The sequence below is a fragment of the Xiphias gladius genome, chromosome 5, assembly GCF_016859285.1.
Source record: "Xiphias gladius isolate SHS-SW01 ecotype Sanya breed wild chromosome 5, ASM1685928v1, whole genome shotgun sequence".
Taxonomy (NCBI): Eukaryota; Metazoa; Chordata; class Actinopteri; order Istiophoriformes; family Xiphiidae; genus Xiphias; species Xiphias gladius.
In genome coordinates, this window is record NC_053404.1 from 21,704,924 (window position 1) to 21,728,427 (window position 23,504).

Genomic DNA, 23,504 nt, shown 5'->3' on the forward strand with positions numbered 1-23,504 from the left:
TGTGTAGCTCATACAGCGACATTACAAAAGCCCAACGAGTAAATGAGATTCTGAGAGTCCTCCATGAATACTTTTTTGTTTGTATTATTTGCATCTTTGCCAAGCTTCTCTCAAACAAGCAATATTTATCCTGAATGTCAAAGCCCTCAGATTATTATATGAAGGTTGGTTACCTCTTTAATAAAGCTAAATTGGTTCAGTTGGGATTCTGACTTAAAAATCGAGTGAATAATTCATATTCTCAACACTTTTTTTTGATGCTGAAAAAGGTTTTTCTTTTTCATTCGATTCAACTCAACTTTTCACAAAATATTTCAAGACTGAATTCTTTCCGAGTCATACGTTATGGATCAAAGATCCTATCGGCCTAGATAACAAGCCCGCAACCACCACGTTTCTCCCCATGCGGTGCAGTAATGCAACAGGAGAGCAAGTCCTCTGTTGAAGTTTGTTCGTGAGGCGCACGGAAGCTGGAAAAGTTACTTTAAATCTGGACTTTTGGACAAAATCACCCACCGGCCAAAGAACTGATGGACATGAGGATGTTCGGCACCAGGGCAAAACACATGCTGGAAGAGTCTGGGACCATGTAGAAAATCTCATTGTGCACTTGTACGTTTTTTGGTGTTACGTCAAAAGGTTTTCAGAGGAAAAAAATAAATACGTCCCACGCCCTTCCTCCGGTGTGACTTTGCCCAGGTGTGGTAAAGTGACGGCACATGTAAACTGAAAAGTGCAAAACTGCCAACAAAAACAGATGAAGTTGCTTCTCAGGTTTTTGAGCTTTTTTTTTTTTTTTTTTCCCTGACTGTACTCTCTCCTCTCATCTATTACAACGTGATAGTTAAGCCACTTTTTCATAGCCAGTGCCATTTCCAAAGTCGAAAGAGAGAGACTGCTTATTTTTTTTCTTCAACTTACTCTAAAAAATATAAAAAATAGTAATAATCGTACCGCTATTAAAAGACTGGTAACATCAACAAAGTTATACTTTTACTACGAAAACATTTTTTAAATCTCGTCATTATTTTCCCTCCTCTCTCGAGTCTCAGTCAGTCAGAAAGCCTTCGACTGTTAACGTGTCGAAACACCACCGGGAACACTGTCACTCTTACAGTCAGGCGTACTCTGAGAATATTGATGGTCTGTGGGAAGTCACAAAAACCCCCACCCACCCACCCACCCCAGGCCAATAAATGATGGATACATCTGTGATATTATTGTTCTGAGCCTCCTGTAGCTGAGGTCTAAGGTCGGTCAGCGTTCCGAACTCTAGGCTCTAGTCAACACGAGAGACCCAAGAGGTCAAAGGGATCCAGAGGTGGTTCTTCTCTATGCTCCCATCTTTTATGCCAACAAAGGCAGAGTCGACTTGACAGATGGGGTTTACCTCTCTGTCTCTGCAGTTTTTCTGCTTCCCTTTTAAGAAACTCCAAATTAAAGCTGCTGAGTTGAGTCCAGGAATCTCCACAGGGAACAGGAAATAACATTTAAAGGTAGTAAATGTTCCACTCGACGACTCCTGCAGTTCCTCGCTCATAGCTTCCACCTGGTGCTTCCTAAGCATTCCTCAGCTATGGTACATTCAGTAAACAAAAGAACAAACAGGCTTAACCCAAATTGAGAAAATCCTCGGTTAAATTTTTTGCTTTTCGGTTCCCGCTACGGTACTCTTTCCTGCAGTCTGTCGGGGTCGACCACTGATGGCGACTGTTCGCTCGGTTCGCTGCCCGCAGTCACGGCAACGACCGTTTCTGTGTTGGCGGCAAGCGGATGAAAGATTTCAGATGTGGCCCGCGTCACGCTGTCGTAAGACGGTGGGGATGAGGTGGAGGAAATTGTCTCAGAGCGCTCCATCCCTAACAAGCTCGAGCCATAGTTTTCCCTCATCATGGCAGCGATCAGCCCTTCTTTCTCAGGCGCATCTTCCCCAAATATTACCTCGCCACCGTCCTCGCCGTCGCCTCCCGCATGCCGAGGTGTGGTGATCTGGCGGTACAAGTAGGAGGCGGCCTTCATCTGCCGCCTCACCAAGTGCCTGCGGTAGCACCTCTGGATCACTGTGGCGGAGACTTCTTCCTGTTTACGCCTCAGAGTTGTTGTGATCGGCTCGTAGGAGATCTTAGATGGGTTGGCCATCATGAACTTTTCCTCCATCTGCTGCTTGAGGGCGTCCATCTCGCCCGACTCGCCCAGGACTCGCTTGGTGAAGGCAAAGAGGATGTCCAGGCAGTGGATCTTGTCCCCACTGACCATGGGCAGGTCCATGGAGATCAGCTTGATCTTGTTAGGCTTGGCAATGCGCAGCGGCTCCGACAGAGAGTCGGCGAAGTCAGACAGCTTGGCGTACTCGATGAACTGTGTGGCCTCTGGGTCGAACTTCTCCCAAACCTCATAGAACATCTCGAAGTCGTCCTCGCTCAGTGGCTCGGTGCTCTCCTCTGTGGCCACGCTGAAGTTCTCCAGGATGATGGCGATGTACATGTTCACTACGATGAGGAAGGAGATGATGATGTAAGTGACGAAGAAAGTGATGCCCACTGACGGGTTCCCACAGTTCCCCCTGACGGTGGTGCCCGTGTGGGGGATGTTGGGATTGCACTCCTCGGGGGAATTGTTGAGGATGGGGCTGAGCAGGCTGTCCCACCCGGCAGAGGTGGTGATCTGGAACAAGCAGATCATACTGTTCCCAAACGTCTCAAAGTTAAACATGTCGTCGATCCCCGCCTGCCGTTTCACATACGCGAAGTTGGCCATGCCGAAGATGGCGTAGATGAACATGACCAGGAAGAGGAGGAGCCCGATGTTGAAGAGGGCAGGAAGGGACATCATGAGGGCAAACAGTAAAGTTCGGATGCCCTTGGCACCTCTGATGAGACGCAGAATACGTCCGATACGGGCCAATCGGATCACTCGGAAGAGGGTTGGCGACACAAAGTACTTCTCGATGATGTCAGCGAGCACGATACCTGGAAAAACAGATGGAGAGAAAAAGATGTAGGGCATGTGTACCTCTCTCAATGTTTTTGATCAATTCTCAGTACAGTTCAGTGTCTGACTACCGAGCCTGTTACTGTTTGCAGTAGTGGTGGTCATCTTGGGTCCTCTTGGTTCCTAATATTGTAAGACCCTACCCGCTACCCAAGTCTTGTTGAGTTACTGGGTCAGCTCAGTGTGACAAGATGGGTGGTTTCCCAAGCCAACTCTACCAGCTCAGGTTGTTTGGGGCGTAATCACCACCATCACGGTAGAAAAATGACATGTGCTGCCGTTGCCACTGTTGGCGTTTTCTCTCTCTCTACCTGTCACCGTCATTCTGGTCTAAAATATTGGACCTGTGAAACAACACAAGTCTACAACCGATCTTATGCCGGCATAATTGATACCTCATTTGTTTTAATACAGTAAATATCTATTCCTTAAAACAAATCGATTCAGCCTCTTTTAGCTCATTGTTTTGATTTCCTGGCTGCAACAACTGAGTTTGATGTTTTGGGCAAAGCCCCAAGGTGTTGGGATATTTGTGTTTCAGCAACCAGTTTTGAGGATTGATTTCCATCTTGTGGCTGATACTTGCCTTGACATTACATTTGTAGTAATTTTTTTTCTTTGCATTAGTCATTCGTCAAAGCAGGAGAACTATAATCTTTGCTAAGAACTTGATTTTAACGGATCGTCCTGCAGTAGTGCTTTCATCTGCAGAGTGATTACTCTGGGGAAACTATGTGCTGCATTTTTCAGTTGTATCACCTAAAATCGATCAGCCGAAGACTATTACTTGACCAGGATTTTTCTTTTATTTGAGGACATTTCTGTGAGTTACATCATGTAAAAGCTCTCAGTTTGGATACTGCAGTCTTTGTGTGGCAGGTCTGCTGTGATTACAACTTGAGTAACTGCTTTTGGAGGGCTGAGCCGTCTTTTCCTCTCTAGCAGCAAGTCAAACACTGTGATTCATCCATCTTTTCCTTGTTGTCCGGGAATGATAAACTCAAAGCAGAGCTGCCCTGTCATCACCCCCCCCCCCCCCAACAAAAACACTTCTATCTTTCATCCGTCTCCCTGTATTGAGTTATAGGTGATGGAAGGGATGAGCAGGGGGGAGTTGAGAAGGAATCACCATCACATCATACATCAACTCAACCCCCCCCCCCAATCCTAACATCTTTCTCTCTCTCTCAGACTCTCTCACACACACACACCAGCTGATGTAACAGGTCAATCATGTTTGATTTGTCTCCAGGGACCGCCCTCTGGCAGCTCTGATTGCTGCTGTTACCTTCACCTCCCCCAGGCAGGCTTGTCTAAGGGCGCACACACCCACACACTCATGTCAGGCTAACTGGTATGAGCGCACTGATCACTAAATTACCTGTTTAGGTTGCTCTGTGCTGCGTGTGTGTGGGGTACTCTATATGACCATACAGGACCTTGGTGCAGGGGGGGGGGAGACATCAAGGCCAGCCGGATGGTCACTTTGTTGACAGATAACTGTCGGGCAGACGTAACGCTACATTGCTTCCTGCTGCCACAGCCGATGGCTCAAACACCCACACACTCTTCCATGTATAAATCAAGGGATATTTGCATATCGCATCTGTAATCAATAATTATTGACCAATAAGTTTCAGCAAACTGCAGGACAGGAATGTCACAGATATGGTCATTTAGAAATTGAAGGGATCCTTATCTGCCGATTATTATTAATTTGATTATTTTAAGAAAATTAGTGTTGGGCTTTAGTTCTGTTCATTATTCAGCTAATGAGAGGCCACCACCGATCTAAAATTTTGTCAATTAATATTATTACCAGTATTAGCAATTTAATTCCTATTTTTGTCATTTTGGTTTTAAACCTGAGCTCCGCTTTTGTGGCGTTAGGAAATCTTTGACGAAACCTTTCCAAACGTCAACTGAATGCACCCGAAAATGACGTTTCTGTTTAGTTGCTGAACAGTCGTGCTTTTCGCAGGAACGCGGTTCAACTCACCGACGATGGAGAGGATGACGACCACGAAGTCGAAGATGTTCCAGCCGATGGTGAAGAAGTAGCATCGCAGCGCCACGATCTTGACGAGGCACTCGGTGGTGAAGATGATGATGAAGGCCAGGTTGATGTTGTTCAGAATGTACTCCATCCGGGGCGACTGCTCGTCCGTCTCCACCATCATGGTGATCATGTTGAAGAGGATCAGCACCATGATGATGATGTCGAACGCCTGTTTCCCAACCAGGTCGAAGAAGAAGCCCTGCACCGGGTTCTAGAAAGACGGACAGGTTTTAGTTCTTCGTTCAGTAAAGGTTCTTCACCAGGCCTTTATTGCCAACTTCCCCATTTTAAGTATAACTGATCATTATTTCGTAAGAGGCCTCCCTGTTTTAATAAGTCATTTAGCCGTTTGTACAGTTTTCATTTACTAATCAATTGCGGTTTAAGCTACTCTCGTTTAAACTACACACTTCCTGCACAGAGGTTTCAGATTAAAACATTTCCACAGGCTCAAGGGTGTAATCTCTACCTTTCCTGGTAGGCTTTTGATGTGAAAATTGGCAGGAAGTGATGTCTTTTGTTTACAGTAGCCTATCGACTGCGTGGGAACCGTATGATAAAATGTTAGCCCTTTCTATGTCCATGCCCTTGACGGAGTAAAGAATTACAACTCAATCTGCGGAGACGCTCAAAAAGCTTATGACTGAGCGTTTTTAACTTAGTCCAACCCTCAGACTGTGCTGGGTTTAAAATTGGGGAATTATTTTAAAAGGCGTGACCATCTTAAACTCCTTTTAGGGTTTACGGGTATAACTTTAAGACGAATGAGGGTGTTGCTGGTACCAGAGGTCTGGGGATCGGCTTCTGAGGTTTCTTGGAGCCCAGTTTCTTCATGGCGTTGTAGTATTTCTTTTGTTCCTCTGTCATGAAGATGTCTTGTCCTCCTAAGTGAACACAACACAGAGAAACACTCCTCTATTATTTCTACCGCACTGAGCGGCATCGCGCTGCTGCAAGCGCCTCACAGCCGGCTGAACCGTAGCGCCACTGATTTGAACAGAAAACACTTTGTAGATCCACACACATGCGCCACTCGGCACCCGGATCGCTTTGACCGGCATTTGAAATGAATTTAGCGACTGCTGTGCAACTTATCTTTCGTTTCTGCTGGTTGAAGTTGTCGATGATGACACCGATGAAGAGGTTGAGGGTGAAGAAGGAGCCGAAAATGATGAAGATGACAAAGTACAGGTACATGTATAGATTGATCTCCTTGATAGGCTGCTCCTCAACCTGTGAGGAACAAACAAGACGACAAGGTCGTTATAAAAAACCAAACTAATACGCTTCCTATTGCACCTCAAACCCAGTGTTTTACTCTGCAGCTCATTTCTCCTGCCACTCAGGTCACGATCGTCTCGTTTAAAAGTCACTTTTCTCGTCCTTTTTTTGGCCATTTTACCTCTTTAATGTTAATTTTACAAAACCACTCACAAACTTAGTTGATGTTTTTCGTCACTGCGTCGCCTCCTTTCTCTAGTTTTCTCTTCTTCCCTCTTCTTCCCGTCATCTAATCTCAAATCAGTTTCAAAACTTGGTTTCTACCTTTACTTCACATTTAACCCAATCTTAGTCTTTTAAAAAGACATGATATCATTTTACCCTTTAATGTAATCTAGTAAAATATTTTCATTTTCAAGTCACGTCACCTACTGCAACCGCATCATTTCATGTGAGGTCTAATTCGACTTTTTGGGAAACTCACGTTGGTCCATCGTCCCTCACTGGCGTCTTTGCATCGATCTGTTTTCATCTTTTTATTTTTTAATTTCGTCTGGAATCGAATTTCATGGCGGGGAAAATACAAGTTCTACATTTTCTCTCTAACTCACGGCTCTCGAGTCCACTGCTGCGTACATGATGTCCATCCAGCCTTTGAATGTCGCCTGGAAAAACACAACAAAAACAAATAGTGATAACCTGTAATTACACAATATGTTGTAGCGTGAACACGTAAAAGGATCTGTATAAACTATTACAGAGTTTACAAAATCAGTCCGACGCTCACAAGGTGACGAAAACAACATGAAACGGTCTGGGAAGGAAAGAAAAAAATCAATCATCAAGACATCGCTGCAAACCTGTGACAACGACTCTTCAAGAAAAATAACAGGCCTTGTTTTCAGCTGTTTTTGGTCAATCCAGTGGATTTTTAAATGCTTTAATTCAAAAGAGGAATTTTCTGAGCCCAGGAAGGAAATCTTAATTTTTCTAGCTTATCTGAAAAAGGACAGCAGCGACATGCAAACCTCTAATGAATGCAGGTTTATATGTACAATGCTCTTCAACGTATTCAATTTTTTAAGCGATTATGGATAAAAAAAAGCTGAGCTGACTGTGTGGCAGAGGCGGGAAAGTTTTAAATCCATGTTCAAAGCTACTTGTTGCTTGTTTTGATGGTTCAAAGCTCAACTGAACACTGACCGACGCTGGAGGATTTTCCAATCTTCCAATTTCCAAGCACGACAACAGGGGTGTCTGCATACTTTTGGCCATACAGTGTCAAACGATCCCCTAGCTTCATCTGCAGCCTCTCCACCGCCGTGAAGGGGAGAAGCTTGGAGCTCCTGTTTTCCTCTTTCTGTGTGTGTCAGGTGTTTTTTCTGAGTTTCTCTGCACTTGCGTCACCACGACGACATCCTGCACTTGAGAGAATAACTGAACAAAAAGGATCTTGAAGCAACCTTCCCGTTTTAGAGGAAAATTAGAGGAGAGTCGGAGCTCCATGGAAACACACCCGCTGTGTTCCTCCTCAATGAAACATCAACAAATCCTTTAATGGGCTTCCTTCCTCGGCGGGGGGGCGTGGGCAGAGATGGAGAATACTTTGGTCTGAGTGGGCGCCTGCCGTCTGTCAGTCAGACCTGAGATCCGTTCGTCGCCACGGGTTACCATCTGTTGTTATTATGGTCTGTGGGATGCGAGCGAGAGGGGGCAACGCCGCAGAGGACGACGACGACGGCGAGCTCGGCCTGAGATTTCTAACGGACGTGGAGACTCGGTGGCTTCGTCCTCACATTGTCTGAGTGGACTCGTGTCCCGGGAGCGTTGACGTCCGACTGTCTCCAAAAAAAAAAAAAACATTGACTGTTTCAGGTCGTTCAACAAAAATATCAATCAATTGATTAGTTGTTTAACAGGGGGAAAAAAAAATGATTGGGATGATGAACATTTTTTTTAAAGGCAGTTTTTAAGCAAAATGTCAAAAGTTCTCATGTTCCAGCTTCTTTCCTCAGGGAAGAGCTTCAGGTTCTGGAGTTTTAGTATTTTTCACAAAGAAATTTCACCAATGGATTCACTGAGAAAAATATTTATTCATTATATCATTTATCAGATGCTGAAGTTTGTTATCTACTGTAAATCACTATTGAACCGAGCGTCTGGGTCTTTTTCAGTGGTGGAAAGTAACTGAGTACTTTTACTCAAGTACTGTACTTAAGTCAAGTTTAGAGCTACGTGCACTTTACTCGAATATTTCAATTCTCTCCTGCCTCATAATCCTACTCCGCTTCATTTCAGAGGGAAATATTATACTCTTGAAAGTTACAGTTACTCGGGGAAGATCTCACATGAAGGAAAATGTGAAACCCTGTAATAAAGTACAACCAATGATTCAGGTGACTATGAATAAAGCGGTTAAACTAACTCCACCAGTAGGATACTGCTCGCACATTAATATCAGTCATCGGTCTCCAATTCTAGTGCTTCAGTACGTTGTGCTGATACTACGTTTGTACAGCACTTTTCCTAAAGTTGGAGTTTTATTTCTAGTAATAAAGGTGGACTCATCCAGCGCGATGGACGCTAGGGACCCGGGTGCTGGACTTCACCCGACTGACTGAGGCTTTTGAGTTGCAGATATCGGCGACCTGTTGCACATACGGACCTTCTCGGCCACAGGCCGAGTACCGGACCAAGACGGACGTCTACACGTCGTCCCTGTGCTGGCTCCGTGCTTTTGGGTGTTTGGGCTCCTTTCGTGTATATTAATGAACGAACCAGATCCTGACACCCAGCTCGGCGAACTCGCTCTTCTCTGCATCGTTTTCTGCAGCGTGGAGCTATTCCCGGATGCTAATGGAGGGGTTGCCCCCGCCAACCGTTGCTACGCCGACCAGCCAAACACAGAGAGGTGCTGAGCGACCTGTTGCCAAGGCAACCGTAGCCCGACAACTCTTAGGTTCTCGGCAGTCGAAGCGGCAGACCGACAACTTCTTTTCCTCGTCTGACTGAGGTTTTTATTCCACGTGGTACATCTCTCCATCCCTCTTTTCCTCCGCTGTACCTCCTTTCTTCCTCCAACTCCCCATTAGTCCCTCTTTATCTCTTCCCCTTCTTTTTATCTCTCTCCTTTACTTTATGTGTCCTTCCCTCTCTTTTTCTCCTTTGCCTCTTTTCTCCATCACCGACTCCTCACCTTTCCATCTTCTTTCCCCTCGAATCCATCCATCCCTCCATCTCTCCCCCATCACTGCTGTATCCTTCTTTCCATTTGCCGTTTGAAGCTTCATTTTCTTACTCCACTTGTGCATTTTTTCTTCCTCCCTCCATCTCTCCATTTCCCTCCCACTTGGCTGGAGTCGCTCTAAAAATAAAAGCCTCTCAGACGCTGATTGATTGGAGGCTCTCAGGACTCCCGTGGTGGGCGACAGAGAGCGAGAAAGAAAAGAGAGGAAAGTAAAGACTGAGGCTGGAAAGAGGGAGGATGGAAGCGAAGACTTGTGAGGAAAGAAGGCGAGGTGATGGAGAGATGGAAAGAGGAAGAGACGGTGGAGGAAAAGTGGGGTTGCGGTGGCTGTAATTGGCTTCATTCGCGTTGGGTTTAATAACGGACGATAGGGAGACACGGAAAGAAATGGACGAGGAGAGGGAGGGAAATTAAATGACAAACCACAAAAAACAGGTTGAAAGGCACGAGGGAAGAATGGAAATTCATCGGCCTCAAATGCAAAGAAAAGAAAAGTGATGGTAAAAGAGAGAGCGGCTAGAAAGCAGGAGCAGAGCTGGGGAGGGTTTTTCAATAAGCCACCAAAGTATTTTTTCTGTACATTTTATCACCTTACGTGAGATGAAAGGCTTTGAAATGCAAAACCTTGTTCACACTGCCAAAGTATCAAGAAACAAACAATTTAGGCAAATGTGAAAATATTCTGTCAAACGCAGAATCAGAATCAAAACCCAGCACGTGTCGTTTACGATAAATGGACGTGAACTGGGTCTCCTCATCGGTAGCTATGAACGCAACCTTCATCTGATGTTTGGTGAAATTAGCTGAGATTATCCACCATCACACAGGACCGCGTGAGGCTGGGGCGACCAAAACGTCTGCGTTGAACTGAGCGAGAGCGCGTCTTTGTCTTTCTGTCTTTCAGACTTGTAGTCTGTGAGAGCAGAACTGTTTCATTTCTTCTTTCGTTATAGTCTCACTTTAATGCCCCCTCCAAAATAAAAAAATAAAAAAATCTTAATAAAGCTGAACTGAGAAAGAAATGTGGATCGTGAGAAGGAATAATTCTACTGGTTGAGAAATCAGAGTGAAACCCGATTAAATGAAAGAAATTCCTGTGAACCAGACGCACGGTGCCACTCTGATGCTTTTACATTCTGCTTATCATTATTATTCTGAGCCTCTTCGTATAAACTATATCGATAATTGTGTAGTTTTAGGGTATTTCTTTGAATTAGCATGTTTAACGAGCTGCTCTCGAAAAGCAGGATTTGTTTTTTTCAAAATACACCTTTGATTTTTACCTCCAGTAACATTTTATCACAACTGCATCTAAAACTCAGCCAATACATTAATATCAATGTGTTTTCATATAAAGTCATCTATAACTTTTCTTTTATCCTGCAATTATCTTTTATCATACTTGAATACAAACTCGTCAGTACCTTCAGCTGCTGGACTAATCTTTATGGTTTGATCAGAGTTTGATTTTGTCCTTTTTTGCTCTTGTCTACCTACCACTGGTTTCACATGTACTGTTTTATAAAAGTAGGGACATGTTCGATCTTGGAAAAGCTGAATAGAATTTAAAAAATAATTAAAGAGGGGAAAAGACCCTGAGCCAGCAAGAGAGGAGGAGGAGGAGGAGGAGGAGGAGGAGGAGGAGGATGGACGGTGAGAGACAGAAGGTAGTGGAAAGAAGTTAAAGCTTACACAACAAGTGGAGACGGAGGGAGGGAGGGACAGCGGACGAATGGAAAAGTCAAAAGTGAGAGCGGTGAAGAACAGGTGTGGGAGGAAAATTAAGGCTGAGACAGCAAATGGACGGAACGAAAGGAAAGATGAGATCGAGGGAGCGAGGGAGGGGGAGAAGCAGAAAAGTCAATCCTCCTACGGTTTGTGGAGGAGAGGAGTTCTTCTCTTTGCTTCTCGGAAACGCCGCGGACAGACGCGGCGGTGACTGATTCACACAGCGTTCTGTGTCTTCATCTGCTGCTCGGTTTTGCTTCACAGCTTCAGCTTCACGTCTACGCTGGGACCTGCCCCCCTTTCCCTGGGCTGTGGTTTCCCAGGGAAGGTTTTCATACGTCTCGACAGGACCACGAAGACGTACAAAGGGAGAAAAGGGGTTTAGGTGTAGTAGGTATTGAGAAGCAAGTGAGGCTTAGCCAGAGTCTATGGAGAGCGTTGAGTCCTAAAAGTCTTGTTTTATTAAACCAAATGAAAACGTCTGCCAACGCAGTGAGATTGTTTCTAACCGTTTCCAAAACCAATCAGTCTGTTTCCAGAATTTCCTACAAATGAAAACCTGTACCTCGACGGAAGACGGAGAGAGTTGGAGCAAGAAAAATGACATCTGATTCTTAAAAATTACTCAAAGGAGTCGACTTAAGAAAGCACGACTTTCAGGACTCAACAGTGGTCGAACAAAACCACCTGGTTCTGCAGCGAAAATGTGCCTGTTTCAAAAGGAGAACAACTGTTAAACCAAACTGGCCCCGGACTCTCGCTTCCTCTGCGAAAACCCTGAAACCCGTGACCCAGTGTCTCACCACTTGTAGCAGAGCCAGGTACCCGGCCCCCACGTTGTCGAAGTTGACCTTGACTTTGCTCCAGTAGAAGAGCGAGGTGTCGTTGAGCGCCTCGCACTCGGACTTGTTGTTGATGAAGGAGGCGTCGTAGATGTGGCCGGTGCGGTTGACGCAGCGGCCGAACTTCCCGGCGAACAGGTTGACGCCCATGATGCTGAAGATGAGCCAGAAGATGAGACAGACCAGCAGCACGTTCATGATGGAGGGAATCGCCCCGATCAGAGCGTTCACCACCACCTGGTCCGACAGAGACACACAGGGTCACACACACACACACACAGTTCTTTTAACACTCCTCACATGAGTGATTCCCGTCATTTTAGCCTAAGTTTTCACAGAAATCCTCACGTTTTCGGTCTGTTGCTGGTCAGGTTCAACATTTTAGGTCAAGACCGACCAGACACCGAAATCATCTGCACGTGTCCTCGGTGCTTTACTGGCTCCAGCAGTGGTCAGGACATGCCGCTGGGACAGGTGAGACGTTAATAGCCACCAGTTAAACCAGTGCCCGGTGTGTATCGTACTGCAGGTACTACACCCACCCCCCCCCGACCGGATGGACTCAGAAGCCATCATCTACCAGGTGATGTTGGCGCCAGTGGTCTTGACACCGAATGTCCACCTGACCACCGTGAACAGAACCAGATGAGCAGATACCAAAGAGGAAGAAGGGATGATTCTGCATCGTGGGGTTGAGGCGGGCTGGAGAGTCTGTCCATGGAGACAAACGCTGTTTTGTTTTTTTACACCGATTCACTTCAAATTACCTGGTTGTCAGGAGTGAAGCTGATTCCACAACTAATTCCAAAGGTAAAATCAGCTCCCTCCGTCCTGTTGGTGCTCACGCAGAGAGCGAGCGCTGAGTTAGCTGATGTCAGTGCCGCGCAAACATTAATTTCTCCTCGTTGCACCCACAATGCAGTTCTTCCACCCAGAATCCCATGCCGAGCGAGCAGCGCGGTGCTGTGCGCGAGGCTTATCTTATCAGCCAGAGAAAGAAAAGAGGAGAGGATGGCGGGAGAGCGAAAGCCCGGACGTTTTCCTCTCCCAGCATGCCACACGGGTCCTGAACCTCATGGGGACCAGAGTCAGGGTCCTGCACGGCCTCAGTCTGCACCTTTCACCTCTCACCTGAAGAGCTACATCACAAAACACAGCTGCGCCAGTTTGATGAAAAAACTCGAGGAAGTAGCCGTAAATCACTTCATCAAACGGGATTTTAAAACTCTGAATTTTAGTATAAACAAACTGCAGAAAACAACAATCGTTTTTACCGTAGTTTTGAACAGACAACCGTTTCTTTAGGTAGAAAAACTTAGGGTTCTGGTTTTTTCTTATGTGAACGTCGAGCTTTTAGGGGACATGTTTTGTTTTCCTCTGATCCATTAAATACTTTTTCTGTTATGACAAGAAAATATTTGGATGTTATTTTAAACGGAGGTATCGGAAAAACAAACAAACTGATTTAACACAAAAATAAGAGCAAAAAAAAAAAAAAAAAAATCCCATACAGCATGAAGCCAAACATAAAGATACGTTTCCACACGACACACGAATCTAACAAAATGATCCTTGACTCTTCTTTCACATCTCACTTTGGATTGAACGTGTGCAGATGTTTCCAGTCAGAATCCTGAAGAAATGAATCGTTCAGGGTTTTTTCTCTTTTCCTAATTTTTCTCTTTGCAGATTAAAGTTTTTGCAGGACGCGGACTGTGTGATACTGTCGGTAATACTGATGACTGGGACAGAAACACAGAGGGAGGGTGCTTCATCCAACCCCCCCCCTCCCAAGAGAAACCATCTGAGGAGGAATGAAGATGAGTCAAACCCGGGAGGAAACGCTGAGATGAACCAATCAGAGAGCAGACAATACTGAGGAGAGTGATGTTACAGGGTAAAATTTCAAGCACACCTGGGCACAAAAATACTGTTCGAAAGTGACTTTCTAGCAAGGGAGCAATTTATCATCCCTCGCGTTGTGTAACAATGGGCTTCGGCTACTAATCCAACCTGTGCATGAACTGCAAGTTTTACCGCCAGAGTTCTGATTGAAGACGAATAAACTGGTTTATTGTGGAGGAAACTTCATCCTGTTCGGAACAACTGGTTGAAAACTTGCCCTTTTGTCCCGTAGACGCCCCACCTCCGCTCATCTGGGACTAACTGTAACTTCTCATTACATAGTAAATCATTGGCGGTAACCTTTACCTGTCCATGATACTTCTTTATCTGTACTTCTTTATCTTCTTTTATCTTGTTTCATATTTATCTACTCAAGATTTTCCTCCTTGTCTGTGTTTTGGTTCATTTAGTAATAAACAGAGGAATTTGAATGAAAATGAAATCTTCGGTAAAGAAGTAAAAGAAACACGGTTTACATTTTGTGTTACCTTGTCGGTTGCGAGTTCCTCCTTTACCTACTGAACCTCCCAGCAGTTTAGATGATACTGAACGCAGGCGCCCAGGTGTGTTTGCTTTATTAATACTGACTCTTACCCTCATGCCTTCAAATCTGGAGAGGGCTCTGAGGGGCCGCAGGGCCCGCAGCGTCCGCAGGGATTTGATGGCTGCAAAGTCTGAATAACCCAACGTGTTGGCCACCAGACTGACCAACGAGACCTGGAGGAGGGAGAGAGAGAGAGAGAGAGAGACCGGACAGACGGAAAAGGCAGAAGGAGAGGGGGAAAGCAAGGAAGAGAAACAGAGGAGAGACGCAGGACAGTTAACGTCTGGCCTAATGGAAGACAGAGAGAGTTTGGGGGGGGATCCTGGACCGGCCAATCAGAGCTGTTAATACGAGGAGAGACAGAGCTGCATTCGATTAATAATCAGCCGATTCCTGTAAAAAAAGGAGAAGGAATGAAAAGATGAATGAATAAAACCTGTTGACGTAGGAATGCGATGAGTTAATCTTCAGTGTTGGAACGAACCAGATTTACTCCTGTGTCAACGCTGTGGAAAAGGAAACGCTCGTTACCGTTCACAGCCTGACTGGATCATGCGTCCGACGCCTTACTCATCTTTTATATTTAGTTAATACATCAGACTGTAACGGACTCTGCTTGTGATTTTGATGAGGTGGTAGGTGGTTTTATCAAATCCACTTGGAGGTCAAACCTGACACCGGAACGTAACCTCAAAAAAACAAACCAAAAAAAACCAAAAAAACTAAGAAACTGAAATTTAAAGCAAAGTTTGAGTCACAAATTAAATCTCGTGGATATGAACAATTTAAAGACCATGTTTCTCCACAATAAAAGGAGGATGTGAAAGCAGCAGGTAACGTTGGAGAAGAAGACTCTTCTCATTAGTGATGGAAATGAAAACCCCTACAACAAAAAGGAGAGTAATGTACGCAGTCATGTGCGGACTAGCTAATATATGATAAAACATGTTGTCCACCGACATCGTGTTGGACTTTGGTGTCTCTTTGTCTTTTTGCTTTACTGTATCACACATTAGTGCGGTGACAAACGATGAAAAGCCAACAGCTACACAGTTACGAGGTTCTGGTACAAAGAAGCAAGTGGCGCCATCTCCAGTAAACGCAGCATAGAATCACACTCGGCGCCAATCAGGTACCTGTACAGCACGATGCAGAGGTGTAGCCTCAGCCACAGCTGCTGGAGGCGGAGGTGAGAGTTAAAGCTGAGCTCTACACCGGGTTCAGACTGAACTGAGACTGAACTGGACCGGGTGTCACTCTCTGGGAGAAAATTTGTTGTCACGAACGCTTTGAGCTGCTTCCCGCTGGTAGTCGAATCCTTTAATGGTGGAGAAAATGCGTCTTTGTTTTTTGCCCAAAAGCCATTTCAATTTTTTCCAGGAGCTTTTGCGACGTTCGTGGTCGTTTGGCCAGAGGTCGCTCCAGGGGCCATCAGCCAAAGCGTTGCGACTATATCCTACAAATAAAAGCAGGAATGACACTGACACCACAGCATCTCTAAAACCCGCTAAAGCAGCCCAGCTAAGCCCCACGCAGGCGCTTGACGAGCTCCAGGTGAGTTCAGCTGGTTCTTACCCTGATACCAGCGAAGCGGGACGCGGCCCGGAGAGGACGGAGAGCCCTGAATGTCCTTAGCACCCGCATGGCGGTGATCTGGTCCACAGGGATGAACTGAGCCAGTCGACCCAACACTGAGATCTACAGGGGTGTGGGGGGGGGGGGTTACACAGTTACTGTAGACATCGGCTGACAGCCACGCAGCGGGGGTTAAGATGGTTTGTTTTTAAAAAAATAAAAGCCTGTTAAGAAAGGGAATGAATTAAGCCTTTTAATGTGAAACGAGTTTCATTCACAGTAGCTCAACACGGAACAAGAATAAAGCAGGTGCAAGTAGATGCTTTTAGTGATGGAGTTAGGTGTGTTTTTATCCAGACTTATTCAGAACAACAGGTAAACATGAAGGAAGTGTCTGAAAATTAAAACAAGAGCAGATAGAAAACAGGGAGGCTTCTTACTAAAATACACCTTTAAAAACACTTATAAAACAGGGGGAAATAGATAATGGGTCTTTCTCTAATATAAATCTGTTTAAAATAAAGGTTCTCTTTATATCTGGGGTAAATAAAAGCTGCATTTACTGTAGGATTTACCCTTAAACTGCGTTTCTAAATTCAGAGACTGAGTTTAACGGATAAGTCCGGTGATATTCTACATTTTTCCTCTTGTCACATGAAAAGCCTGAAACAACAAGTGTTGTCTGGTGGGTCTGATCCGTCTCTGAGCCTCAGAGCTCCACTGTTTCCACAAACTCTTAAAAACACATCAGCGAGTCACTCGTCGCACTGGTTGACATGTTGCTTCATCACCATGAAATCACACACACACACACACACACATACATACACACACACACTGTAGTTGATCTAGACTCAGTCCCCCACACACACACACACACACAGTCCTGCTGCCCAAAATACTCACTACAGAACCAAATGTGGATCAATCCGCTGCTGAAAGTAGTAGAAATTTCCTCCTGTTTGTCTGATTTAAAAACTACAGTGAGCAGCTGTTTCTGGAAAATCACTGAGCCCTTTTTAAAAAAAAAATGAAACTGGAAATGTTGTGTTTTTAAAGTAGGAACCAATGGACTCGGAGCTGAGAGCCACAGACAGAGGAGAGAGGCGGACCAGTTGGTTTGGGCTTTTTATGGCATTTGTTTGCAATAGTAATATAAGAAAACTCCAGACTTATTCTTTGAATAATGTTTTCGATCAGTGGCTTCTAACATTTTTTTTCCACTTGTGACTCTTTAAAATGAAGTAATGTCAGATCGTTCAAACAAAGAGAGACTTTTCTTTTTCCCTCAGGTTGTTTCAGTCCAAAGATTTTTAGAAAGCTGAAGAGTTGAACCGATCCAGAAATTCACAACAAAACAAAACAAAAAAAACAAATTATACATATATATATAAATATGTATAAAAAAGGAAATAAATGAAACTCTTTATTCTTCCTGTGACTCCTCAGATTTATCTCGGGACGCCTTGGAGGGTCCGGGTCCGGACCCCAACGTTGGGAGCCGCGGTTTCACATCACCCAGCACGGACGATGGGTTTACAGGGCGTCTCGAGCGTTGGGTGACATGTCAGTCGTAAATCCTGATCATCCGTGGCTGTAGATCTGTCAGCTCGTTTTGATGTTTTCTCTGCCCACCAGTGGCTGAACACTGATTCATGCAGCTTTAAGTGAAAGGGCTCGAGTCTCTCTTTCACCACTTCCTGTCTCTATTAATAACACTCTGCTCTGTTTCTTGTCTCAGATCTGCAGGGTTGGATCACTGCGATTCAAAGTGCTTCTCTCTCTTTCTCTCTCAATCTCTCTCTCTCTCTCAGCTACAGTAAAATAAAAACGTCACAACACAACAGTGTCATTTGTGAAGACGGGCAGGAGGAAAACACCAAGATATCAGGACCCGATGCATGCATATGTATGGTGTGCACCATAAACTGTGTCTGTGTGTGTGTGTAACTTTTGCCCAGAGGAGAAGAGTGAAATAAAAATGTGTGAGCGTTCAAATAGACGCATCCTTTGTGTGCGCGGGTTAAAAAGCCACCGCTGATCGTTTGGCCAGAGGCTGTTTGGACTTTCCCGTCTCTCCCTCTGTCCCTCTCTGCGTCTCTTGCTCCTTTTATTCACGCGGCCGCATTATTGCAGCGGAGCGAGGCTCGCAGCGCCGGGGAAGCTACGCCCGCGCACACTACCTGAGAGACAGAGAGAGGGAGAGCCACCACACGCAGACAGAACATGCGTTAGCGAAAGCATTCGTCTAATAAACTGAATGTACTGTCTACGGATGTTCAAACCTTTTAGGGGTCGTTTTTCATGGAGAGAACATCTGGACCATTATTCGTACATTGTAAACAACCTGCTTTTCACAGTACTGTACTTAATTCACTTCCTGCTAATGAAGCAAAATTCAAATCTGTGACTGTTTGACAGAGACAAAAACCTTCGATAGAACTCGATGGAGTCGCCTTCTGTCAATTTTTTGTTGTTTTTTTTTGCTACGAAACCACAAATACGAACTTTATTCAACTGTGTGTAATTTAGCTTTGGCGACGATTTGATGTCAACATTCACGTGGGTGGAACAGAATTCCTCTGAGGCTGAGAGCTGAAGTTGTGCGAGAGAGAAACAGTGAGGAGGGATTCAGAGAAAATGGTGGAGGGGAGGAGGAAGAGAGGGAAAAAGGGGGGAAGAATCTTGGACTATGCGAAGATCGCTGTTGCACCTTTATTTCCGGCTAACCGTCTCTCCCTCTTGTTTCACTCCCTCCTTCTGTCAGCACGGTTACGGGCGTGTGTGCAGAGAAAACACTGATAGTCTCACGCGTGATCTGTTGAAAATACGCTGAAAGGACAACCGAACATCCCTCTCTCTCTCTCATTCCCTCTCCCTCTCTGTCTCCCTTTCTCTCGTCAGCCACTCTCCTCGCCTCTTCTCTCTCTGTTTTCGTCTTTCAGCGCCTCACTTCATTTCGTTTCTACCCCTCTCCCCTTAATATCTGCTGATTTCTCTGCTCTAGAAATTAAAATTAATTATAGATCAATGGTAGTAGAGTCATTAAAGTGATATTCTGTGAGGAGCGACGGACTGAATGAAAGAAAAAGAAAAACTGTAATTAAAGTGATAATCAAGCCAATTATAACATGTTAATAAAATAAAAGTGTCAGTCGTATTGTATGACAATGGTCGTTTTTAGGCCTCAGGTTCAGTTCCTGTTACTCTGTGTCAACAAATCCATCGTTGACACCTCTCACCGCTGAAAAGACTCAAACAGTCAAACAAACGACAAATCAACTGACCAACGAACCAAGGAACCAATCGATAACTCACATCGACGATGAGGAAGTCGAGCCAGCACCAGTAGTTGGTGAAGTACTTCTTGAAGCCGTAGGCGAGCCACTTGAGCATCATCTCCAGGATGAAGATGTAGGTGAAGATCTTGTCTGCGTACTCCAGCACCACCTTGACCACCTTCCTCTGTTCGATGTAGATGTCCTCAAAGGCCTGGGGAGGGACGCAGAGGGAGCCGTCAGTGAGCTGCCGGTCAGGCACATCCAGGCGGCTTTAGCTCCGACTTTACAGGACACTCTGATCCACCTGATCCATGATGCTACAATAAGCTTCAAAATCAGTGATTTTTGGGGGAGGCTTGATCTTTTTGAGAGGTTTTTTGGCAAAGATGATGAATTAGCAAAATAAATGATCTGGAATACGATATAATAACTGAATATGTAGGACAAAAGTTAAGCACAGTAAAGTGACTATAGCGAAGTAAATTAAGTAGACTAACCTGTTTATGGTAGATTAAAGTAAAACCACAGTAAAGTACGGTAAAGCTGAGTAAAGTTATCAAGTAAGCTACAGCAAAGTAAAGCAACTTAAGCAAACTGAATAAACTACAGAAAAGTGAGTTTGGTAAAGTAAGTAAACTAAAGTAGACAGTAAAGCAAGTTTAGTAAACTACAGTACAATACAGTAAATTAAGTAAAAATTTAGTAAAGTGAAACCAATTCACTAAATTCAAGCAAAAACTACAGTAAATGAAGCTAATGAAATAAATGAAACTACAGTAAAATGAAGTACAGTCAAGTAAAGTGTTGGCGTGGCTGACCAGCGCTCCGGAGCTGAGCAGGATCATGAAGATGATGAAGGACTCGAACCAGCTGTGCTCTACGATCTGGTAACAGGTCTTCCTCATCCTCCACCAGATCTGACCGAGTCCTGCCGTCGTGTCGATGTCGCAGCACTGAAACCTGGCCACGCACACTGCGGGCGAGAGACGCAGACGCAGAGGGGGAAACAGGGGAGGAAGAGAGAGGGTTGGTCAGTCTGGTGCACATGAAACGGACTCTGGTGAAAGTCCAGCGCCGACCACCATCATTGCCTGACTTGGAGGCACAGTCAGCTGCAGCAGCTCCACGGGGTCATGTGATGGATGTAGGGCTGCGTGTAACGGACGTGTATTTATCAGGTCTTTGTGTTTAATTTTTCTTTTTTAGCTATCCCGGCATATTGTTCGTCACAGGCTTCTACAGACTGATAGGAGTCACACGGACAGTATATGGTTTATAAAATGTATATTAGACACAGTGACGTTTATCGTGTGTTTAAATCGAAACGTTCGCTTTGCTGATAGAACTTGAGATGCAAACGAGGCAGGAAACACACCAACAATGACGTTAATCCCACATCGGTGATACTATAAAAACTGTTCATTAAAGAAAAGGTTAAAATAATATAAGACTGATAGGAGCAAGGCAGAATAAAAACAGTTGGTAAAGTACAGAAACTGTCCGTTGGACAACACCCTGTCTGTTTACATCCCACCTTAACTGACTGTCAAACGCTGTACACAAGCACCGGATAAGAACCCAGTATCATCACAGTCTCTGGTCCAGTTTAATCTCTTATAAGGTGAATAAAGGAAGCATGAGGCGAAAATTAACCCTTCTGGATTCATCTCAGCCAGTGCCTTGGTCCAGGACGCACGCACACATGCACACAAGCACACAAGCACACACACACGCACACACACGTCTGTTTTGTTGTCGTTCTGGGATGACCCAGAGCACAAAGTGCTCTATCTATCCCTTTGGTTTGTATGTGTGTTCTTGCGTAACTTCTGACTCTCTGACAGATGCTAAGCTTCTGCTGCTGCTCAACAACCCTCCCCCTGTGTGTGTGTGTGTGTGTGTGTGTGTGTGTGTGTAATGGAGTGATGATTGCAGCAGACTGTAGCATCCTCTTCAAATTCACATTTATTTTCCTCACATTATTTACTGTAGGACGGTGGACACACACTACATTTAACCTCCCTAAACTCATGGATTTCCCCATACAAATTTCCCTCTACTTTTCTTCAAATTTAGGGAAAAATACATTTTTCTAAACACCGCATGACAGCTTTATTCACTTCAAGTAGTAAGTTGAGTTATTCCTGAACTTCATTGAAATTAGTGAGCAAATACACCGTGTATTTATGGCTGCATGATTCCAACCGACAGAAATATTTTCAATGTTTTGTGTGTCACAATTTACCCAAGACAAAGATTGACTACTTTTTTTTTTTGCGTCTCGATCAACTTGTAGCACTCAGTTGGGGTCACGTTTGTGTCCAACTGACGAATCTAAGTCCAGTGTCCACTCTCTTTTAGCTCTGGTTTGGTCTCCACGAACTCTGAAAAAAGAAGCTGCCTCTCTAGCTGCTAGATGTTCGGCTTTCCTCACCAGCTGGAGAACAGTGAGACTGAACCAAACGGTAAATGTTCCGTAAAACCGAAACCAGGAGCTAAATGAGGCTAAAAAGCTCCACACATTGTGGCCAGGGGCCCATGTCTTTCTTGAAAAGAGTCTTGATTGAATATCTCAACTAAACCGCAGAGTGTTTTATTTTCATACCAGGGATAAGTTTTTCTTTAACGCTTTCTCATGCAACTCCTTCATATCTTCAAAACAGGGCACGTTGATGTCTCCTGAAAGCAGCTGGATGAAGCCTGAAACGGATGGGATCACTCAGAGGACTTGTTATCCGTTGCAGTGCATCAACCAGAGGATCGGATTCCCGTCCTTCCGTGTTATTCGGCCCGCCGGCTGCCCGGGGCACTTGAAAAGCTCGTCGCTAACGTTTCAAAATTCAATCAGTGTGTCTGCGAGGGCGACCGGGACGACGGACCACGACCAGACTCACATTCAGGACTGGGAACCTCAGCGGCGTGATTGGTTGAGTCAGCGATGCTGACGTGCTCTCCAGCAAGGCACGACGGCGGCTCAGGAGCTGACAGAGGGAGACTGTTGAGAAGGGGCCTAATCTCAGTCCACCTTCCCTGAATAAGTAAAAGTTTTGAAAATTGAGTAAAAACCCGACAGCTGAGTGTGACACCTACTTCTTTATAAGCCTAAATATCTTTGATTTCTTCTTAGATTTCCAGACAGACTTGAATTAGAGAACGAAAAATTGACAGCTTGAGTCCTTGTGGGAAAAAAATAAAATCGACTTTTTATTTTCAAGGAAGATGTTGGAGATTTTCCCCGTCCCATCAATAAAAATAAAAAAAATAAAAAAAATTCTTTAGGCCATCTTGTGGTCACTAAGAGAACTGCAGCTTGTAGGGATAGTTTAAATCAAACATAAAAAAATAACGATACAAATATTGCTCTGATAACTCTGTTATTCTGTTATTTAGTTAGTTTGGTAGATCAGGTTATGTGGTGGGAAGAGATTGGAGCATAAACACTGGCATCAGACAAGGTGGACGAGTCTGACTGTTGTGCCAAAAAAAAAAAAAAACATCTTACATTTCTACCATGTTTGTGCCTCTGTAACTCTGGCTCAGTGTCTCTTCAACTCATTCAGACCAGCTCTTTCTACTGTGTCCTGCTGCTGCGTGGAAAAACGACTTGTGTTGTGTGCAGCAGTGCCGGCAGCCCGCAGGTGTCGCCTAAATCAACCGGGACCGAAATCTTAAGCGTCACAACTTTAAGGTACGTCCACACTGACTTTTAATATCAACAATATTTAAAAAAAAAAAAAAAAAACTTCCACCCTTCTCCACTCAGGTCTATGTTGGTTTCCTGTGACAGACAAGGCAGAGAAGAGCATGAGCCGGGTCTTAGCTGCTCTTCGCTCTGCTGATTGCGGCGTCCGCCTACCTCTGTAATTAGAGCTCTGATTACCCCCGCTCTCTGTTTCCATGGCTACTAATAGGCTTTTCCCCGTTGCGCCGGTTGAGTAATCCAATGAAAACAAGGCAGTGGTAATCTGACACTCAATCAGCCCACTTGGCAGTTATTATCTGTGTGTGTGTGTGTGTGTGTGTGTGTGTGTGTGTGTGTGTGTGTGTGTGTGTGTGTGTTAGGAAACCCCCTCTGCCTGTACGGAACGAAGCCTTAATAAACGCTTTTGCA

At 44.8% G+C, this 23,504-nt stretch overlaps 1 protein-coding gene across 1 annotated transcript in view; it reads right to left on the bottom strand.

Annotated features, from left to right (window-relative positions):
* Positions 1–1,188: 1,188 nt before the first annotated feature.
* Positions 1,189–23,504, bottom strand: part of LOC120789913 (sodium channel protein type 4 subunit alpha-like) — a 179,609-nt gene continuing 157,293 nt past the window's right edge. Inside the window, exons 24-32 of the mRNA XM_040127122.1 lie at positions 20,212–20,366; positions 19,431–19,604; positions 14,588–14,710; positions 12,050–12,325; positions 6,883–6,936; positions 6,146–6,283; positions 5,834–5,938; positions 4,991–5,261; positions 1,189–2,969 (exon numbers count right to left, since the gene is read on the bottom strand). Coding sequence (XP_039983056.1) covers positions 1,663–2,969; positions 4,991–5,261; positions 5,834–5,938; positions 6,146–6,283; positions 6,883–6,936; positions 12,050–12,325; positions 14,588–14,710; positions 19,431–19,604; positions 20,212–20,366 — 2,603 coding nt within the window. The 3' untranslated portion in view covers positions 1,189–1,662. The remainder of the gene's footprint in view (positions 2,970–4,990; positions 5,262–5,833; positions 5,939–6,145; positions 6,284–6,882; positions 6,937–12,049; positions 12,326–14,587; positions 14,711–19,430; positions 19,605–20,211; positions 20,367–23,504) is intronic.